The 16,473-nt window shown below is 45.4% G+C and overlaps 1 protein-coding gene across 7 annotated transcripts in view; it reads left to right on the forward strand.

Annotated features, from left to right (window-relative positions):
- Positions 1-8,510: 8,510 nt before the first annotated feature.
- Positions 8,511-16,473, forward strand: part of LOC129202196 (serum paraoxonase/arylesterase 2) — a 33,495-nt gene continuing 25,532 nt past the window's right edge. For all 7 annotated transcript variants that reach the window (XM_054814463.1, XM_054814457.1, XM_054814462.1 and 4 more), the window contains exons 1-2: positions 8,511-8,668; positions 12,835-12,905. In XM_054814463.1, the coding sequence (XP_054670438.1) occupies positions 8,595-8,668; positions 12,835-12,905 (145 nt within the window). In that variant the 5' untranslated portion in view covers positions 8,511-8,594. The remainder of the gene's footprint in view (positions 8,669-12,834; positions 12,906-16,473) is intronic.

A 16,473-nucleotide genomic window follows, 5' to 3' on the forward strand; every position in this document is an offset into this window, starting at 1 on the left:
CCCCTAGGTCAGCCCGATGCCAGCAGACTCATCTGTTCATATTTTCTTTTGAGCTTTGCAAAGCACTTTCATCAGTGAAGAAACTTCACAGAACTCTTCAAGTCCCACCTAGGTTTTAAGGAAGAGTGCTGAAGGTTTCAACCATGTGCAATTTTATTGAATCACAAAATTGTGACACTAGGTTACAAGAAACATTAAATCAACAATTTTTGAAGTAAAAAAACCCCACCCTACAAACACACTCATATGGATAATATAATTAAAAAAATTAGAATATACATAGTATATTCTATATACATAGTGATCTTAGCGGTAGATCACAAGAACGTTTCAACACAGAGTACTGGAATACTCTACAATCTTCTGATCATTGTATGTAAGATTTCTAAGAGAGGAAGGTAGGTGAACTGATTTCTTGTTCATCGTGCTGATATTTGTACGTCAAACTAACGTGGTCAAAATTTAGAATACAACATGTTCTGCACTGTGTGTACCTCCACACTGTGATCAGAAAGTTTAAGCTTCTCTCAAAGATGCTAATCAAAGATTTAAAATGTAATAATTGCTTCTTTCTTATGATAAAATAGAAGCTTGCCTTTTGCTGTTACAGTTGAAATTTACGCTCATGTTAGAACGAAAGGTAAACCACAGAAAAAAATCATGCAGTGTCTCCTAAAAACCTGTTGGCAGCCAAATTGTAATAGTTTTGATACCACATGGCTCAAGCTGTCTACTGCTGGAGGGCCGCTGGGACCAGCTACCCAGGGTACTCCAAGGAGATGAGATATCAGCGTTTCTGCGTGTCAAGTGTACAACACTCCACTCTGTGCACCTTGTAGCTCCTCTTTGTGTTTTCCTTGTGATGATATTAGGCAGAAAAGACAAAGTCTAGTTTCTTTTCCAGAAGCTCCGTCGCAGCCTAATGGGATTCATGTACAAACTGTTCTTGCGCTGAATTAGGTTGAGAACAAGGTGGATGTCTACATCTGGCAGGTCCTGGAGTCTTTTTCACATTATCTGTTCACAGTTTATGCTTAAAAGAAAAGTAAAATAGCTCATGAATCCACATGTATTATACCTTTAAATGGTTAGATACTGTTATAACAGTATATATCCATTTATATCCATATACTGTTATACCTGAATGAAAGTATTTTAAAGTTAAATATTAAGAACATAACTGCAAATAGGTAAAGTATTTACAGCACTTAGCTGTATAACTGCAGGAATCTCTTGGATTTTTCAGGCTTAATGCGAGTATAATTTAGACAGCCTCTTCTAAAGGGATAGTATTGTTTTCAGTTTGCTTAAGTCAATCTTAGCTGAGAGATTTTTACACTTTATTTTCATCTTAATTCCAATGGAAGGTAGGTAATCATATTCTGTGTAGGGATCAGATCTCAGGTGCATACTCTATATTATTTAGTTGTCTGTCCTGCCCTACATGCCCAAAGGATTAGATAATAGTATTTTTTGTAAGTCGTAGATTTATGACAGTATATTTAGTTTTCACATCAGTTTTACCAGAAGGGTTTGCAAATTCAGAAAACAAATTCAGACACAGACAAAACCAATCAAACAATACGTGTGTAAAGTTCTTCCCACTGAAAACAACGGTGAGGATATGTCTTTCCTCTTGCTTGTCTAACTGCCAAATATCTTTTAAGACTGCAATTACTCAAAGCTGCCAAAAAATGTGAGCGAAGTTGAGTCTGTTACTTCTCATGCATTGACTCTTCTATCTTGGCCTCCAAACTACTTCTCCTGCTAGAGATACTTCCCATGCTAAAGGAAAAGGCTACTTCTTGCAGGCTGCTCTCAGATTTGTAAACACTTTGCTCTGTACACTGGTAATAAAATGAACGGGGTGGACGTGTGCATGTGTTTTATCTAGGTATATAACCTCCCTACCACAGCAACTCTGGGTTCTCTCTGTGATTCCCTTGCTGGTAAGGGAGAGACCTCAGTTCAACATCCTGAGCCCCTCCCCCCCCCCAATTCTTCTTGTCTCTTCCTATGTGGCTACAGCTGAATATGAAGCTGAACTTTAGAACAGAACAGAACAGAACAGAACAGAACAGAACAGAACAGAATAGAATAGAATAGAATAGAATAATAGACTATTTCAGTTGGAAGGGACCTACAAGGATCACCTAGTCCAACTGCCTGACCACTTCAGGGCTGACCAAAAGTTAAAGCATGTTACTAAGGGCATTGTCCAAATGCCTCTTAAACACTGCCAGGCTTGGGACACCGATCATCACTCTGGGAAGCCTGTTCCACTGTCTGACCACCCTCTCGGTAAAGAAATGCTTCCTAATGTCCACTCTAAACTTCCCCTGGCGCAGCTTTGAACCGTTCCCACGTGTCCTGTCACTGGATATCAGGGAGAAGAGCTCAGCACCTCCCTCTCCATGTCCCCTCCTCAGGAAGCTGCAGAGAGCGATGAGGTCACCCCTCAGCCTCCTTTTCTCCGAACTAGACAAACCCAGAGTCCTCAGCTGCTCCTCACAGGACATGAAGCAACCCACCTGATAAGACTGTGGCTCAGTCAGCTCAGTGCACATAGGGTGATCAGGCCAAACAGAACTACCAAACCCCCAATGCCATCTCACGAGGAGGTAAGGATGTTAATTTGGGTCTCTCTGCTGCACCTAGGGTTGCCTGAAACCCTGAACGTTCCCGCCACACATTGCATATAGTCCAAATCCACTTGTACAATTTCAGGCTGTGGCCACCATCCCTCCAATGAAGAAGTATGAATTGCTTTCCACAGCATCAGAATCGATGATTACTCCACTAGAACAGCCTGGTTTGAAGGTCTCCTTACCTTATCTCATGTAGGAGCTTCCACAGCCGACATCTACACTTGTGTATTTGAAGCAACTCCAGTAACACCAGTACCAGGACTTGGAGCTGTGAGAAAAGATTACATTAATCTTGGTGGCGTTATACTGGCTTTACACTGATTGAGTCTGAAAGTAGGCTGGGGTGTACGTGCAGGACAGTCCAGAAAGTGAGAAACCAGTTGTAGGAATCATAGTTGATGAAGAAATGTGCACTTCTGTATTCATTCTATGCTTCCATTTCCTCATTTTCTTTATGCTTCATGGTGCCAATACAATCTAAGAAGACTGTATTTTATAAAGCAACTTTAGATGCTAACACTCTTAACCACACTTGTATTTTGTTTTAGCACAAAACTTCATAGCATAATGTGTATAATAGTTTTTTCTTGTTTGCTATTGTATTTATGAGTCAAGGCTATGTCCTCCCTTTCTTTTTGTTAAAGTCTTCTGAAAGCTGCTGAAGTTCTAAATGTGACTTTGTATCTTTTTATGGAGATATTGAATCCTGAAAATTCAGCTTCTGTGGTTTCATTTCTGAGAAATTTCCCTGATATTTGCAATGCATAAGTAAACAGGGCTAGCACAGGGGTAATGCTTAATTAGGGATTTTCCTCTCAGTCCTTGTCTGTTCTTCCACGTCAGTGAGAGGCTATGATGGCATCAGTGCACCATCCCCACCACAGCAGCCAGCGGTGAGCCTCCTGTGCTGTGAAACTAATGCCACGATTGAAAATCAGTGCTGGATGCCTGCTTGTAAGATTGCGTTGGACTGTACTTCACTTTCTACCCCAGAACACAACTACGTGCACCGCTTTGCACCAGTGCTCACACCAGCGTAGTTAAGCCCGCAAGAGCCTTTGGCAGTGGTTAATATTTGTCAGTAGTTCAAATCTCAGCATTCAGGATGTTGTTCTTTTTTTTTTATCTGCAAGGGCATGATAGTGCGCATAGCCTGGGCTGCGACTCGGAGCAATTGTTGTGCATTGCTGAGAGTCTTTCTGCACCGTACAGAAGAGTGGTGGTCGAAGTCAAGAGCCTCCTTCATTTCATACACAGCTTTAATCTTTCAAAAGCCACATGGCCCTCTCCCTCCTTTGACCAACCATTATCAGTGATGGTGTTTGAGGAGCTTGCTGCCAAAACAGCAGAATTTCACCTGCGAGACTTAAGCATTGTATTGCCAAGGCACACTACTGGCTCAGCATGCTTCTGCCTGGAAAAAGACAGCATTATTTGTTTTATGCTTGTGACAAGGCTGAGCCATGGCAGTGCAATCGAAGCCATCAGTAATGTTCTGCACAACCAGCACACTGTCAGCAGCAAAGGGCAGATTGCCTGGGAGGACCTCTCTGACTTTCAATTTAGCCTGGCATCTCTCCAGTTTAGCAATTCTGCCACCTATAAAATAATTAAAGCAGCTCCCTTCGCTGCTGCTTCCAGATGCAGCAAGAAGCACTGCTGCATAAAAGACAGTAAACAAGAGTTGGGTTAGGACATAGCCTTGCTTGGGGCTGTTTTTGACAGTGACATGTTCTGACATCTTGCCATCACTGAAAACCTTTGCATTACTTCACACCATCATGAAATAAGCAAAATATGCTCACAAACTTATTTGGACATCCAAATTTAGGCAGATGCCTCTGGGCTGCTCGTAGCTGACAGTGCTGGAGTCTTCGGTTAGCTCTATAAAGGCCAGGTAGAGACCTTTGGTCTCTCTGAAGTAGGACAAGGTTGAAAGCCAGATTGTTTCTGCAAGAGCCTTTTCAACAGCCTCAGCAACAAATCCATTGATGTCATTTTGACACAGATTTTTCTCAGCAGTTGAGAAAATCAATATACTTTGGTGTCACTGCAGGAATGTTTTTACCTTTTTCTTTGCAAAAGACACTATGCATCTGTATTCTTGAACCTCTTGAGGTACTACCTCTTTATTGGGTGATTATGGTGAACTCCAGTTTATTTATGTATAGTGGTAGGGTGTGAGCAGGGACTTTGTCTTGTCCTGGGGCAGCTGCTCAGCAGCTGTAGAAATCTCTGCTCCCAGCTTCGGAATGGGGAGCTGGGTAGAGGTTTTTAACTCTAGCAGAGCTGAAGCATGCAGGGTTTAAGAAATTGCTGAGGTCTTTGAGCAAACAATCTGCAATTTCCCTTTGATCAGTTAACAGGGTTAAAGTGGTTTTAGGCCACAGCCTTTGTAGAGAATCTTGTAATTTCTATGACTGACAGCTTTTGAAGCTTTCCCCCTCAACTTTCAGTATGCAAACCTTAGGCTTTGCTTGCAACTTCTGCCCAGTTTTGTAGTAAGCAGCTTTCTTGCCTGCCAGTTTTTATTTTTACCTGAAGCTGGCGCAGCACCTGCATGTCAGCAGCAATCTGACGGGTGTGACCTTTTCACTAACCCAGACCTAAGATCTGCATTTGGCAAAACTGATGAGTTCGGTTTAAGATCTCATTAGTCTCTCTTTGAAACTTTCCACACTGTTTTGACATCCCCAGCTTGTTTCTACAGTTAAGCTATAGCAGTGTTGAGGTTGGTCTCTACTTGCTTCCTCATGTCTGCCTGGTCTTCATGCCACATGTCCTCTTGTAAATTTGTTTCAGTATTTGTAAAGCAGCTCTGGGTCAATGAGCGCTGTCTGACTCCTCACTAGTTGCTGACCAGGTTTGCTCTCAACTCCCTCCATAGCTTGGGTCCCTCAATGCCCTCCATAGTCTGAAGGGTCTAGCTGATACTACCATGTCTGCATTGTAGGCTTCTGTATTTAGTCAGATCGGCCCCCCAAAAGTGCTTTAGAATAATATTCTGACCTTTAATCTTTAGTGTAAATCCATTATAAATACTTTGGCAATGCAGATATTGGTGAATATACACCAGTATAAGAGAGAGCAAAATGTGGATAAAAAGAGAGTTTCAGCTTTTTTAAAGTTGGTTTGGTAAAACACATTGTGTTTCACTAATGAGTCAAGCATGATGCATTTTGAAATAGTTTGTTGTGAAATCCAAATCTGTGTGTACATAGCTTCTATATTTTATCTCTTTAAAAAGATGATGATATGTGATAGAGGCATATGTAAAGGGCATATCTTTCACAAGTGAAAGAATTTAAGACTTCCAAATTATTTGGTAGAAATGATTCCCTTTATCTTTAGCCATGCAAACGCTACCTTTTATTTTCTTAGCAAGTTGTCTAACTTCCCTCTATCACGAGTGGAGGCTAGGCATCTACAGACCGCTACTTGTCCTACTTCACCCATGCTTCTCCTGATGGAATAAATGCACCCTTGGACATGTTTCCAGAGGGCTGCTTTTCCTTCCTTGTCTGTAGAGGAGTCTAAATGACTAAAATAGAATAAGACTTACCCTGTCTCCCTGCTCTGCTCACTTCCTCCACTCCCAGGCTTGGTACATATCCCTCTACGGCCGATTATGTGCACACAACTCATTCCTGCTTTTAGTCATTATACTACATGGCAATCGGTCACTCCCAGGTCTCTTCTAAGTGCCCCCAAAGGCAAAGAGTTCAGGGGAATTTGTGACAGACCAAAGAGCAGCCATGTGTTTTCCAGCCTTGCTGCAGCTACTTGGCCAGCCGGTGGGGTGCTGGGGAGGGCAAGCCGCAGCGGATGCTGACAGTGCCAACAGACAGACCCCAGGCTGGCTGGGATTGTGCTGAGGAGGTAAGCTGCTGAGAAAACCAGGCTCTTTCTTCAGTCAAAGGTGACTTGATGAGCAGAGACTTCAAGGGAGATTCACTCCATCTACCTTCAGGCACCTACAGAGCAGATTTCTGCACTTGAAATAGTCACTGTAGGCTCCTTTCCAATGAATGCAAAGAAATGGCCACTTCTTAGGGAAGATTTCTTGGTCTATTTTAGGCATATTCATTTCATATGAATTGCTACCTCAAAGTAACTGTTTTCCTGCCCTGACTATACAGGGTGCCTGGGTGGCTTGGCGTTGGTGAAAAATACCATAAAATCACAACTCACTTCAAGGGAAGACAGGAAAGTGCTTGAAAGATAGATCTATTAAGAATTACTAAATAGGAAAAGCTCATCATACTGAGCTGAAAATAATTAGGAGCTGGGAAAGAAACTTGGGGGATTTATCCAACTTGCCCTCCATCTCCTTACTCTTCCCTAAGCCCTGTCTACCACCTCTGTTGGCTGTTGCCCTAGATGAACCCTTGGTCTGAGACAGTATGGCCACTCTTGCAATCTTATGACCAGCTCTGATGTCTCCATATCCCCTGTAGACATTTACATTTTATCAGATGAATTGCACCCACCTTGTGCCAAAATTGAGACCCAGATAGTAAGCAGTACGTGCTCTTGCAAATTAAACTGTGGTGTAAATAAATAAATGAGAAATATTATGCCAGCAAAGCAGTGCTGCATCAAGCTGAGATAAGCAATCATTCTTGTGTAAGCCTTTTTACACTATTGAATGATAGATTCAAATTCAGACACAATATGTTTCATAATCTTCTCTGTGCCATGGAATATATTTTTGAAAGGTACAGGTTCATAGAGAAGGCAAAGCCTGTGCCTATAGGAGGACTGGCAGCATTATTAAATGCTACGGTCTGAGCAGTGGCTACTGAACTTTATTTTATCATCCCAAATATCCCCAAACTTTAAACACTGCTGCCTACCCATCCTACCACGTACCTCTGGGATTGAAGCAGACTTCGCTGGAGTGAGATTTGTATGCACAGGCAAAAAGAAAAAAAAAACCAAACTAAAAACCCAAACAACTCCCCCCCCCCGCCCCAAATCCCACCTATCTATAATTCCAAAGTAATCAAGGACTAGGAAGAGGAAAAGAGGTATTCCAAAACTGAGGGGGAAAGATATTTTAGAGTGCCTCCTCCTCCTCGGCACACTTTACTTGAAGTGTTACTAAGTGTGGTGCATCTGCTTGGCCTCAAGGGTAAGGGCAAGAAGAGCAGAAAAGCACTTTTTAGTGATTTCTGAGCCTTTCAGAAAAGTGCAAAGGAATGTGAGCCTTGCAGGTGAGAGGATTCACTGTGCAGAAAAGGGAAAGGTAACTGCTGAGGGAGAGCATCGACCCGCCAAGGCACGTTCCCCAAAAAAGCAGAGAGCACAGGGAGGCCAATGCTGCAGCTGATGCAAAAGCAGATTGCTGCATGGAGGAACCTTACAGCCCCGAAGGTAGGCTCTGTTGCCCTTCTGCATGGAGAAGAAAGCTGTTGGAGCGTGGCAGCGAGAGCAAGCATGGTTTTTGGGCAGAAGCATTGGTATTAGTGCACACGTACTAGCATGTGTATCTCAGTATGAGGTGTACGTGGAGTACTTGTACATTCTGCATCACACAGCCTTTGTCTAACCCGTATTTTTATACAATGCTTTTTTTTTTTTTTTTTGGTAACAGAACCTGGAACTTACTTCACCTGCCTTTCACACGGGTGCTGCAACACGGAGCCGACAGAGCGGCGCTGACTGTGGCTCCTTCTCCTGCCGTTCCACTCTGCCCCCGGACCCGCCACTTGTTTGCCGGGACAGCGGGTTGACAGAGCCGTGTCTGCGGGGAAAGTTAACGCGTTTTCCGCCGTCGGTTCAGGCGGGCCGGGCCGCTCTGCTCGGGGCGGGCGGGCGGGCGTGCTGCCGGCGGTGTGTGCAGCGCCGTGCGCCGGGGGCGGCCCGGGGCGGTGCGGCGGGGCGGGACGCGGCGGAGCCGGGAGCGGAGAGCGGCGAGCGCGCCTCGGGGAGCGGGAGGCGGCCATGGGGAAGCTGCTGGCGGTGGCTCTGGTCGGCATAGCGGCAGCCTTGGCGGCGGAGCGGCTGCTGGCCTTTCGGTGAGCCGCCCTGCGACCGCGGGCCGTGCGGGGCCGACGGACGGCGCGCGGCGGGGGCGCGGGGCGGTTCCTGGGCGCACGAGGCGGCCCCGGGGGGTACCGGGGGTGCGGGCAGCCGGGGGGTACCGGGGAGCCCGGGCGGGATGGGCTGCGGGGTCTCGGAGCTGCGGGCCCCGGTGCCGGCGGCGCGGGATGGGGCTGAGGCGGCCCCGCAGGTGGGGGGTGGCAGCCGGTGCCCCCGCGGGGCAGAGCCGGGCAGGGGGGAGGCGGGTGCGCCCCTACTCGCTCCGAGCGTGGGGGCACTTCGGCGCCTGATCTGGGGTGTAACTTCAGCGAATAGCTGCCCTTACACAAGCACAGTTGGGCCAGAGGGGAAGGTTTAATCATCACCATCATTATTGCCATCATCATAATCACCATCATCGCTATCATCATTATTATCAAGGGAACCGGTTTTCCCCAGAGAAGAGCTAGGCACTGGCTTGCTCAGCGGTGCCCTTCTCATCCCTCGTCAGGGATAAACTAACTTTAGGATCATTTGTCCAGTGGAAATGCCCTTTGCGGTAAGCGGGATGTGAAATCCTCCCTGGCAAGATGCTGAGGTCAAGGGGGCCAGAGGGAGAGGGTGCCCTGGGGCGGGGGGCTGGTACCGCTGGTCTTGCAGAGGCTGCACTTAACAGGGGCGTGCCAAAACCTGTATCTGCAGATTTACCTCATCTTCTGCCGATAGGTCAAACAGTAAGTGGAAGTCTGATTGCCAGAAACTCTTGCATTATTTTCGACCAAAGCTGACCTCTGGATAACAATAGCCCCTGTGTACATGAGATGACCTCTGAAGGAGCACGGACTTCTGTGATCATAAATTGAGACCTCACTTGCTGTGAGCTAAAATACCCAGCCATACCATGCTCCATATCATACACCTCATATCATGAGATGTGAATGTGAACACTGGTGTTACAGCAGCTTCTGTCCTGAAAGCTACTAAACACCTACCTGGTTGTTTCAGGCCAGAAAAGTGATGGTGAATTACTGTGTTGCAAGGCAGCTACATCATAATTTTGCTCATGTCAACAAGGACTCCAAATGCCTGACTTCAAAGCAACGACATCCAGCTAATTGATCTTTGGTTAGATAGCAGTTGTAGCTAGAAGGAGGGTTATACTCTCTGGACCCAGGTACCTCACATAGATGTGTTTGCAGTCTTGCACTAGATCCACAGCAAGCATTAGCGATAACCATGGTGGTAACAGGACGCTCCTGCCCTGGGGTTGCACAAGCTGGGGTGGCAGAGCTGGAAAATGCTCCCGGGCTTTAGCTGGGAGAACCATTTCAAAGCACTGTGAAGAGCAGGGGATCCCACGTCCCCTCCAAATCATATGAACAAATGCAATATTGGGAATCTGGTAAAGCACAATCTCCTGACAGAAACAGGATGCCCCAAGTCTCTGTAGCTTTCTGTGGGTTTTTCCCATGTGCTGTGTTTTCAGCAAACTGCATTGTAGCAGTGGTCTTGAGATGGTTCCAGTTTGGAAACACACAACTTCAGATAAGAAGGTACTCTAAAGTCATTCAACACAGCCTTGAGAGGAGAAACCGTGGGTAGTGTTAACTCTTGCCAGGCCTCTCTGTTATCCATCCCCCACAGAAGGCAGGAATCCAGCAAAGACTTTTTGCTGTTCCTTCGGAGTTTGGTGTATTGTGTCTAGGTAGCATGACACAAGAATCTCTGAAATGCTTATAAGCTAAGGCTTGAAGAATTATTACAAATCTCTTACAAACTTAATTCTGCTTAAATCAAGTTTGTTTATGCATCTATTGTACTGTTGATAGCCACCAAATGGACTTGAGTATGTCTTGTACAGTAGAAAACGGGTGAAGTGCTTGTGTGTTACCAACTGAAATTACACGATTGGCATTTTAAATTGCTAATTCTTTTCTGAAGAAAGGTCTGAGCTAATTTGTAAAACTTGAGTGTGAATTATACTGTGTTACTGTTTTCCTCAGAACAATATGCATATAATATTATTCATATATATATATTTACATACACACATACAATGTTACCGTTTCATAACACCCTGTACTGATACGGCGCTCAGCTTACATACTGTGTTCAAAACAGCAGCATGCTTCCAGAAAGATTCTGACAGTTTGAAAAGAATTGGGAGCAAAAACAAAAATGAGAGGTGATTTTCAGTCCTGTCAGGAAGAAACCTCAAAGATCTGGGACTGGTTAAGTCTAGAGAAGAGGAAAAGTGAAAGAGAGAGAGGTCTTCGAATATGCAACAGGTTGCTGCCAAAGGAAAGGACGTGCCTGTGGTCTGTGTCCCACAAAGTGGGACAGGGGGTGGAGGACTGAAACTGGAAAGAGTAACCGGGTGGGAAAGGTGCTGTGCACTGGGGTTGCACCAAGTAGCAAAATTCCTGAGTTTTTTGAAGTTGCATCCCCCCCCAGTTTGCAAGTCCGCTGTGTTTTTAGTACAGCTAGTTAGTTATGTAGGCCATCTGGCTTAGTAGCTAAGGGTGTCTGAGCTAGATAAACGGACACGTTTTGGAAAAGCCTCTCTATATGCTGCAGGCTTGTGACCAGTGTCCTTTTGAATTACTCTCATTCCAGCCCTTGAAGTGTTTCCCTGGGAATGCTTTCGGGATATCATCATCCCTCCCTGGCTGCTGGCTGAGTTCCTGCTGCGCTTTGGGGGCTGGGTGGCTTGCAGGCTGCCCAGGAAAAGCCGATGCAAATAGGAAAGGGAAAAGTGCTAAGCAGGCAGCAGTGCAAACTTTGGGTGTGATCGCCCCGAGCCAGCTTCGGCGACCCAGAGGGTTCAGCTATGCGGGATGCTGGGGGGTGAGGGGGGAGCGGATATCCCCCCTGTGCTGCTCGCGGGCTGGGAGCCGCTGTAATTTGTTGTCAGGACCCCTGAACTGGAGGAGAGGCCTTGGGAGAATTTAACTTGGCTCCTTTCCCTTGCTGTCCTCTGCCCTTTTTGTCCTTTTTTCTGGCCTTATGTTAACAACCTGTGTCAATGATACAGCATTGAAGCAATTTGTAATTCATAATGAAGTGATTAAAAAAATGCAGGGCTGACATACCATATGGCGCTCAGCTGTATTGCATGTTTTTCATACCATAGACTGATAGCGCTGTTTAGTTTATGCCTAAAACTATAACATAAACATAGCTAGGTTTTGGTATGGGATCTTTGCATTCAGAATTTCCTGTGATTGGAGCAAGTAGAGCCTCAGCGTGCGTGTATGATGGGGAAGGAGTTTAAACAAAAGCTTTCTTTTTTGGGGGGGGGAAAAAAAAGAAATATTCTAGTATGTCAACTTGACATTTTTACATAGAAACACAACATTTTTGCTTATGGCACTGCGGACCACCATGGCCAAACACAGCAGTCCTGGTAGTGAGGTGCCTTTCATATAGATTTGTAGACAACTTGGAATGAAAGAGATGGAGAAATAGGAACTGATGTGTAGGTACCTGTCTGTATCTGCTTGTCTGGTAAAGCGTGAGCTAGAGATCGAATTTTGTGGGTATTCAAGAATGAAATAAGCCCTGCTGAAGGATAATGCTCTGGGTGAGTACCAGGAGAGGAGAGGAAGGGACAGGGTAAGTGCTGAAAATCGTACTACCAAATCCTACCCGTTGTTAGGAAATGGGTAGTCCTGCCTTGCAACAATGCTATCGCTACTTCCGAATGTGGACTAAGGAATAGAGAAAGTGCAACTGCTGGTGGCCTGGTCACCAAAAATAGCCAGTGGGTTGGGGTAGAAGGTCGCCCTCATCTCATCTGAAATGCTGGTCCTAACTGCAGGGTGCTACTGTATTTAGGTGGCTGAAACCTGAAGAAAGTATGGCTATGTTATTTTATTATTTGAGCTGCAATGGGTCATGAAAGCTTGTTCCTGAAGCTCACGAACAAAGTCAGGTTCCTGAAGATGCTCAGTGTAGGAGAATCACTTAATCCCTGGGCATGTGTAACCATCACAGTGGTTTGGAGCATTGCTGTTGTCAGTTCTGGGTTTTGCTTGTTCGGTATTTTACAGCTGATTTGTTGCTGCGATGTGGCAGACAATAAAACTAAGATAATGCTACGCTAGGAATGTTACCTGTTTTAGAACTGGCTGTGTGCTGTTAACCCTCTTTCCTCTTGCAGGAACAGACTGAATGCTTCACGGGAAATAGCCCCAGTAAGCCTCCCGAACTGCCGGCTCATTAAAGGGATCGGTACGTGCTCAAAATAACCAAATGCACTGCTTTTGTCCAGCCTTATTTTGCAACTGCTTCTTAAAGCCAGCTTCCAAGGCTGATCCTGAAAACAAAGGGCTAATTTGACTTTCATTTGTTACTTGGACTTTGAGATAGGGAGAAACTGCCGGAAGAAAATTATACTGAAAAACTAGCTAGTTTTTGCCCTCGGTATTTAATGTTTCTGTTCCTTTTCTTGAAAACAAGTACCTTGCAAACACTTCTCCTTTGCTCAGCCACTTAATTTGACTTTTAGATGAGGGTGTGCTGGCTCTTCAGGCAGGCACTTGCAGGTGGCTGTCAGCTGGTGACATCTTGAAGACAGGACATGCTGCGAGGGTGGAGGCTTTCGAGGAAGGCCACAGGCATGTGGCGAAGTGACGTGGTTTAGCACTCTATCCTTGCCAGAACCAGGACACGAAGGAGCGGCTGCTAAATGCCAGCCAGGATCGCCCGCCTTAGCGCCTCATTTTGCAGAGATTTAGGGGCGGGCCGGTCCCGGCGCCACGCAAGGAGCAGGCAGGAGCTGGGTGCAGTTGCGCAATTCAGCTGTGTGGTTTCAAAGAGCAGCGGGTCATATTTGTCATCTTAGTCTGGTTTGCAAAGAGGTTTAACAGAGGGGCTGAAATGTTGACTTTGTCCTTTGGGTCATGTGTTTAGCACATTGCAATGTTTCTGTCTTGTTTTTTTCTCTCGCTTTGGGATAACCGGAGTATGAAATGGATAGCTTTACAATCGATTGCATTTTTGTGTCTCTCTTTTCCCCCAAATTATAATTTTTAAATTTAATACAGGCTTAATGGCGGGGGGTTTTCTCCTCCCTAGTATTTTCAGAAGTGTCTTGAATTCTGTTGAAATTCGCCTGGATTTTGCATGTGTAAAAAGTCATTGGATGAGCTTGAAGAGCCTTGCCTTTGAGCTTGCTGAGTCACTGTGTTGATTTCATAAATCTTGCTTCTTCCTTGTGTCAGGAATCAAACATCTTTATAAAGTCAAATTACTGCCATGAATAAGCATGCGCAGAGTTCCTTTGCCTGAGGTTATGCGCAGAAGAAATTGCATTTGAAAAAACTTCCCAGGTCTTCTAGATTGAGCGGTACTTTACTCGGAATAATGTTTGTTTGATAGCGATTGCTATAAAAACCATGTCTGAGTAATTCTTTTAAGCATATCACTATTGCAATCTTTACAAGACATTTTGCAACATGATTGCTCTGTTGAGGAAAGAAGGAAAGCTGGAAATCGCAAATACAGTTGTGTTTAATTTCCGAACAATATCTCATTTTTGGTGCCTGACATTTGCATGGAGATTAGGTGAGTTCTGAGAACCCGGCTCTGCTCAGAGGTGGTGGTGGATCGATTTACAGAGCTTCATTTCTGCTTCTCGCTGTGCTCCTGTAACGCCGTCCCTTCACATGGAGCTCTGCACCTCGCCTGGACTTCGCTCTGCCCAGAAAAAGTAAAATGCCAAAGCTTAACTCAGCGGGTCCGATGTGGCAGGATTAGAAATAACCAAGGATTGGTGCAAATTTAAAAGTTGGTATGTTCCCACAAACATCTTCCAACATTCATTTCATATGACTGAGGAGTTATATTACTCAGGGAGCCCAAGAAGCCCTAACATCTAGACGCTGCCTAGGTAGCACTCTTCAAACCAGGGCTTTTGCTGGACGCGGGTCTGTAAGGGTGCTCCTGTGGGTGACCTTGTGTATGGATATCTTTCTACAGGCACATCTTGGTCCTCCTAGGCATTCTTCCTTTAAAATGCTGTGACAAAGTTGAATAAACAGTCTGTCTTTATTTTAACACTTAAAATAGCCTTTCTGGCCTCTTAAGTGGGACATTGGTGATGAGCTGGACGAGCTCAGAACAAAATAATCTTCAACTACCCAATCCGTCCATGGAAGAACAGGCATCTGGTAGAGTCTGTTGTAATTATGTTAAAAGTGATGCATCCGTAGTAAAGGAAGCAAACCTAGAGTAAATGGAAAAATTCTCTAGTGGACCCTTTTCTTTCTGCACAATTTCCTCCTTTGTGTCTCTCTCCCCTTTTTTTTAAGACCTTGATCTATTCTGTTTTTCAGATATTGTGCAATGTAAGCACAGATGCAAACATTGAACAAACCAGTAAAAAACTGCAGCTTGTCCTAAACCTCATTCACAGATATGTAGAAAAGGCTATAGTTTAGAATAAACAGTATCTTCTGAATTATATGAGTGTCCGTTCGTGTTACTGATTTATGATAAACTAACCATGTGTCCTGAACTAATTCCCAAAGTTCAAGAAGCTACTATCAAAATTGCTAGAAATACTTGCATCTTGGAACAATTGTATAGGCGAAACAGTCAGTTGCTTTTGGACGTGAAATCCCGGTGGACTTTTTGTTAGATGCACCCACGGAATATATCATAGCAAGATAAAATAAAGAACAAAAAAAAAACATTTGTAGGGTAGGGAGTAATTTTTCTCAGTATCTTTAATTTTTTTTAAAATGCTACCTATTCAGATAATCCCATGGACAAGCTGGGCTCGGTGATACAATTAAGCAGTACAGTGGAGGTAGCTGATACTTCGTAAATCAGTTCCTAATTCTCCTGTCCATACGGCGCCTGCGGCCACAGCCCAGAGCCCTCCCAAAATGGGGCCCCGCATGAGAGCGCGGGAGCTTCCCTGCGGCCAGCTGTGTGTCTCCATCCCCTCCTCGCCGCCTCGGCAGGATCGTGCTGAATCAGCATTTCGCTGCTCTTCTGACAGCACTCGCTGTCTTCCACACATACCAGGTCCTGGCTGAGAAGTGGCCAAAATGCGCTTTACTGGGTGGTTGCTTTCAAAGTAGTTGGTTGCAGTGCTCTCGTTACACTCCGTCCACCAGAAACTTGTTCTTTTTAATTATCCGCTCCCAATTAGCCTGCTCGTCTTTCTGCTTGGCAGCCTCGCTAATTCAGCAGCGATAAATGATTATATCTCTGTTCACTCACCAGTGTGCTCTGCCAGCAAAAGCTGTCTGTCCAGCTCACGTCACCATGGCAATCAAGCCTTTCCGCATTTATTTATGTTGTTGTCTTTGCAGCAATCCCGGGAAGTGGGGAATCGCCACTAACCCCATCTCATAAATGAACCCAGACTTGGAGAGACCAAGAGCTGGGGCAAAGAAAAGGAGCTTGTTGCTTAAACCAGGGTGTGAGCTGAGCTGAAAGGAAAAAAAACCAAATTCAAAGTTTTAGTTGGGAAACACAGGCTCTAAATGTCTCTGGGCACATGAGTGCAGACGTCTGCCTCCTGCCTGAGCCCAGTCAAAACTCAGAACCAAAACCCAGGAGGTGGGAAAACAGGCTGGCTTCCCCCCCCAAAAATGCATCTTCAGACCTTTTGCTCTTCCGAAGGTGGGGACGCTCCGCTCGTTAGTGTAATGGGGAGGAGCAGGGGGTTGCTGAGCCTCCAGAGGAGCTGGCCCTGTCCCCATCCCCTGTCCCTCCGGGTGAAGTTCTGCCACCGCATCTCCCTGGGGCTGAGCTGGGGAGGAACTTGCCTGGACAGGTGAATTTG

The sequence above is a fragment of the Grus americana genome, chromosome 2, assembly GCF_028858705.1.
Source record: "Grus americana isolate bGruAme1 chromosome 2, bGruAme1.mat, whole genome shotgun sequence".
Taxonomy (NCBI): Eukaryota; Metazoa; Chordata; class Aves; order Gruiformes; family Gruidae; genus Grus; species Grus americana.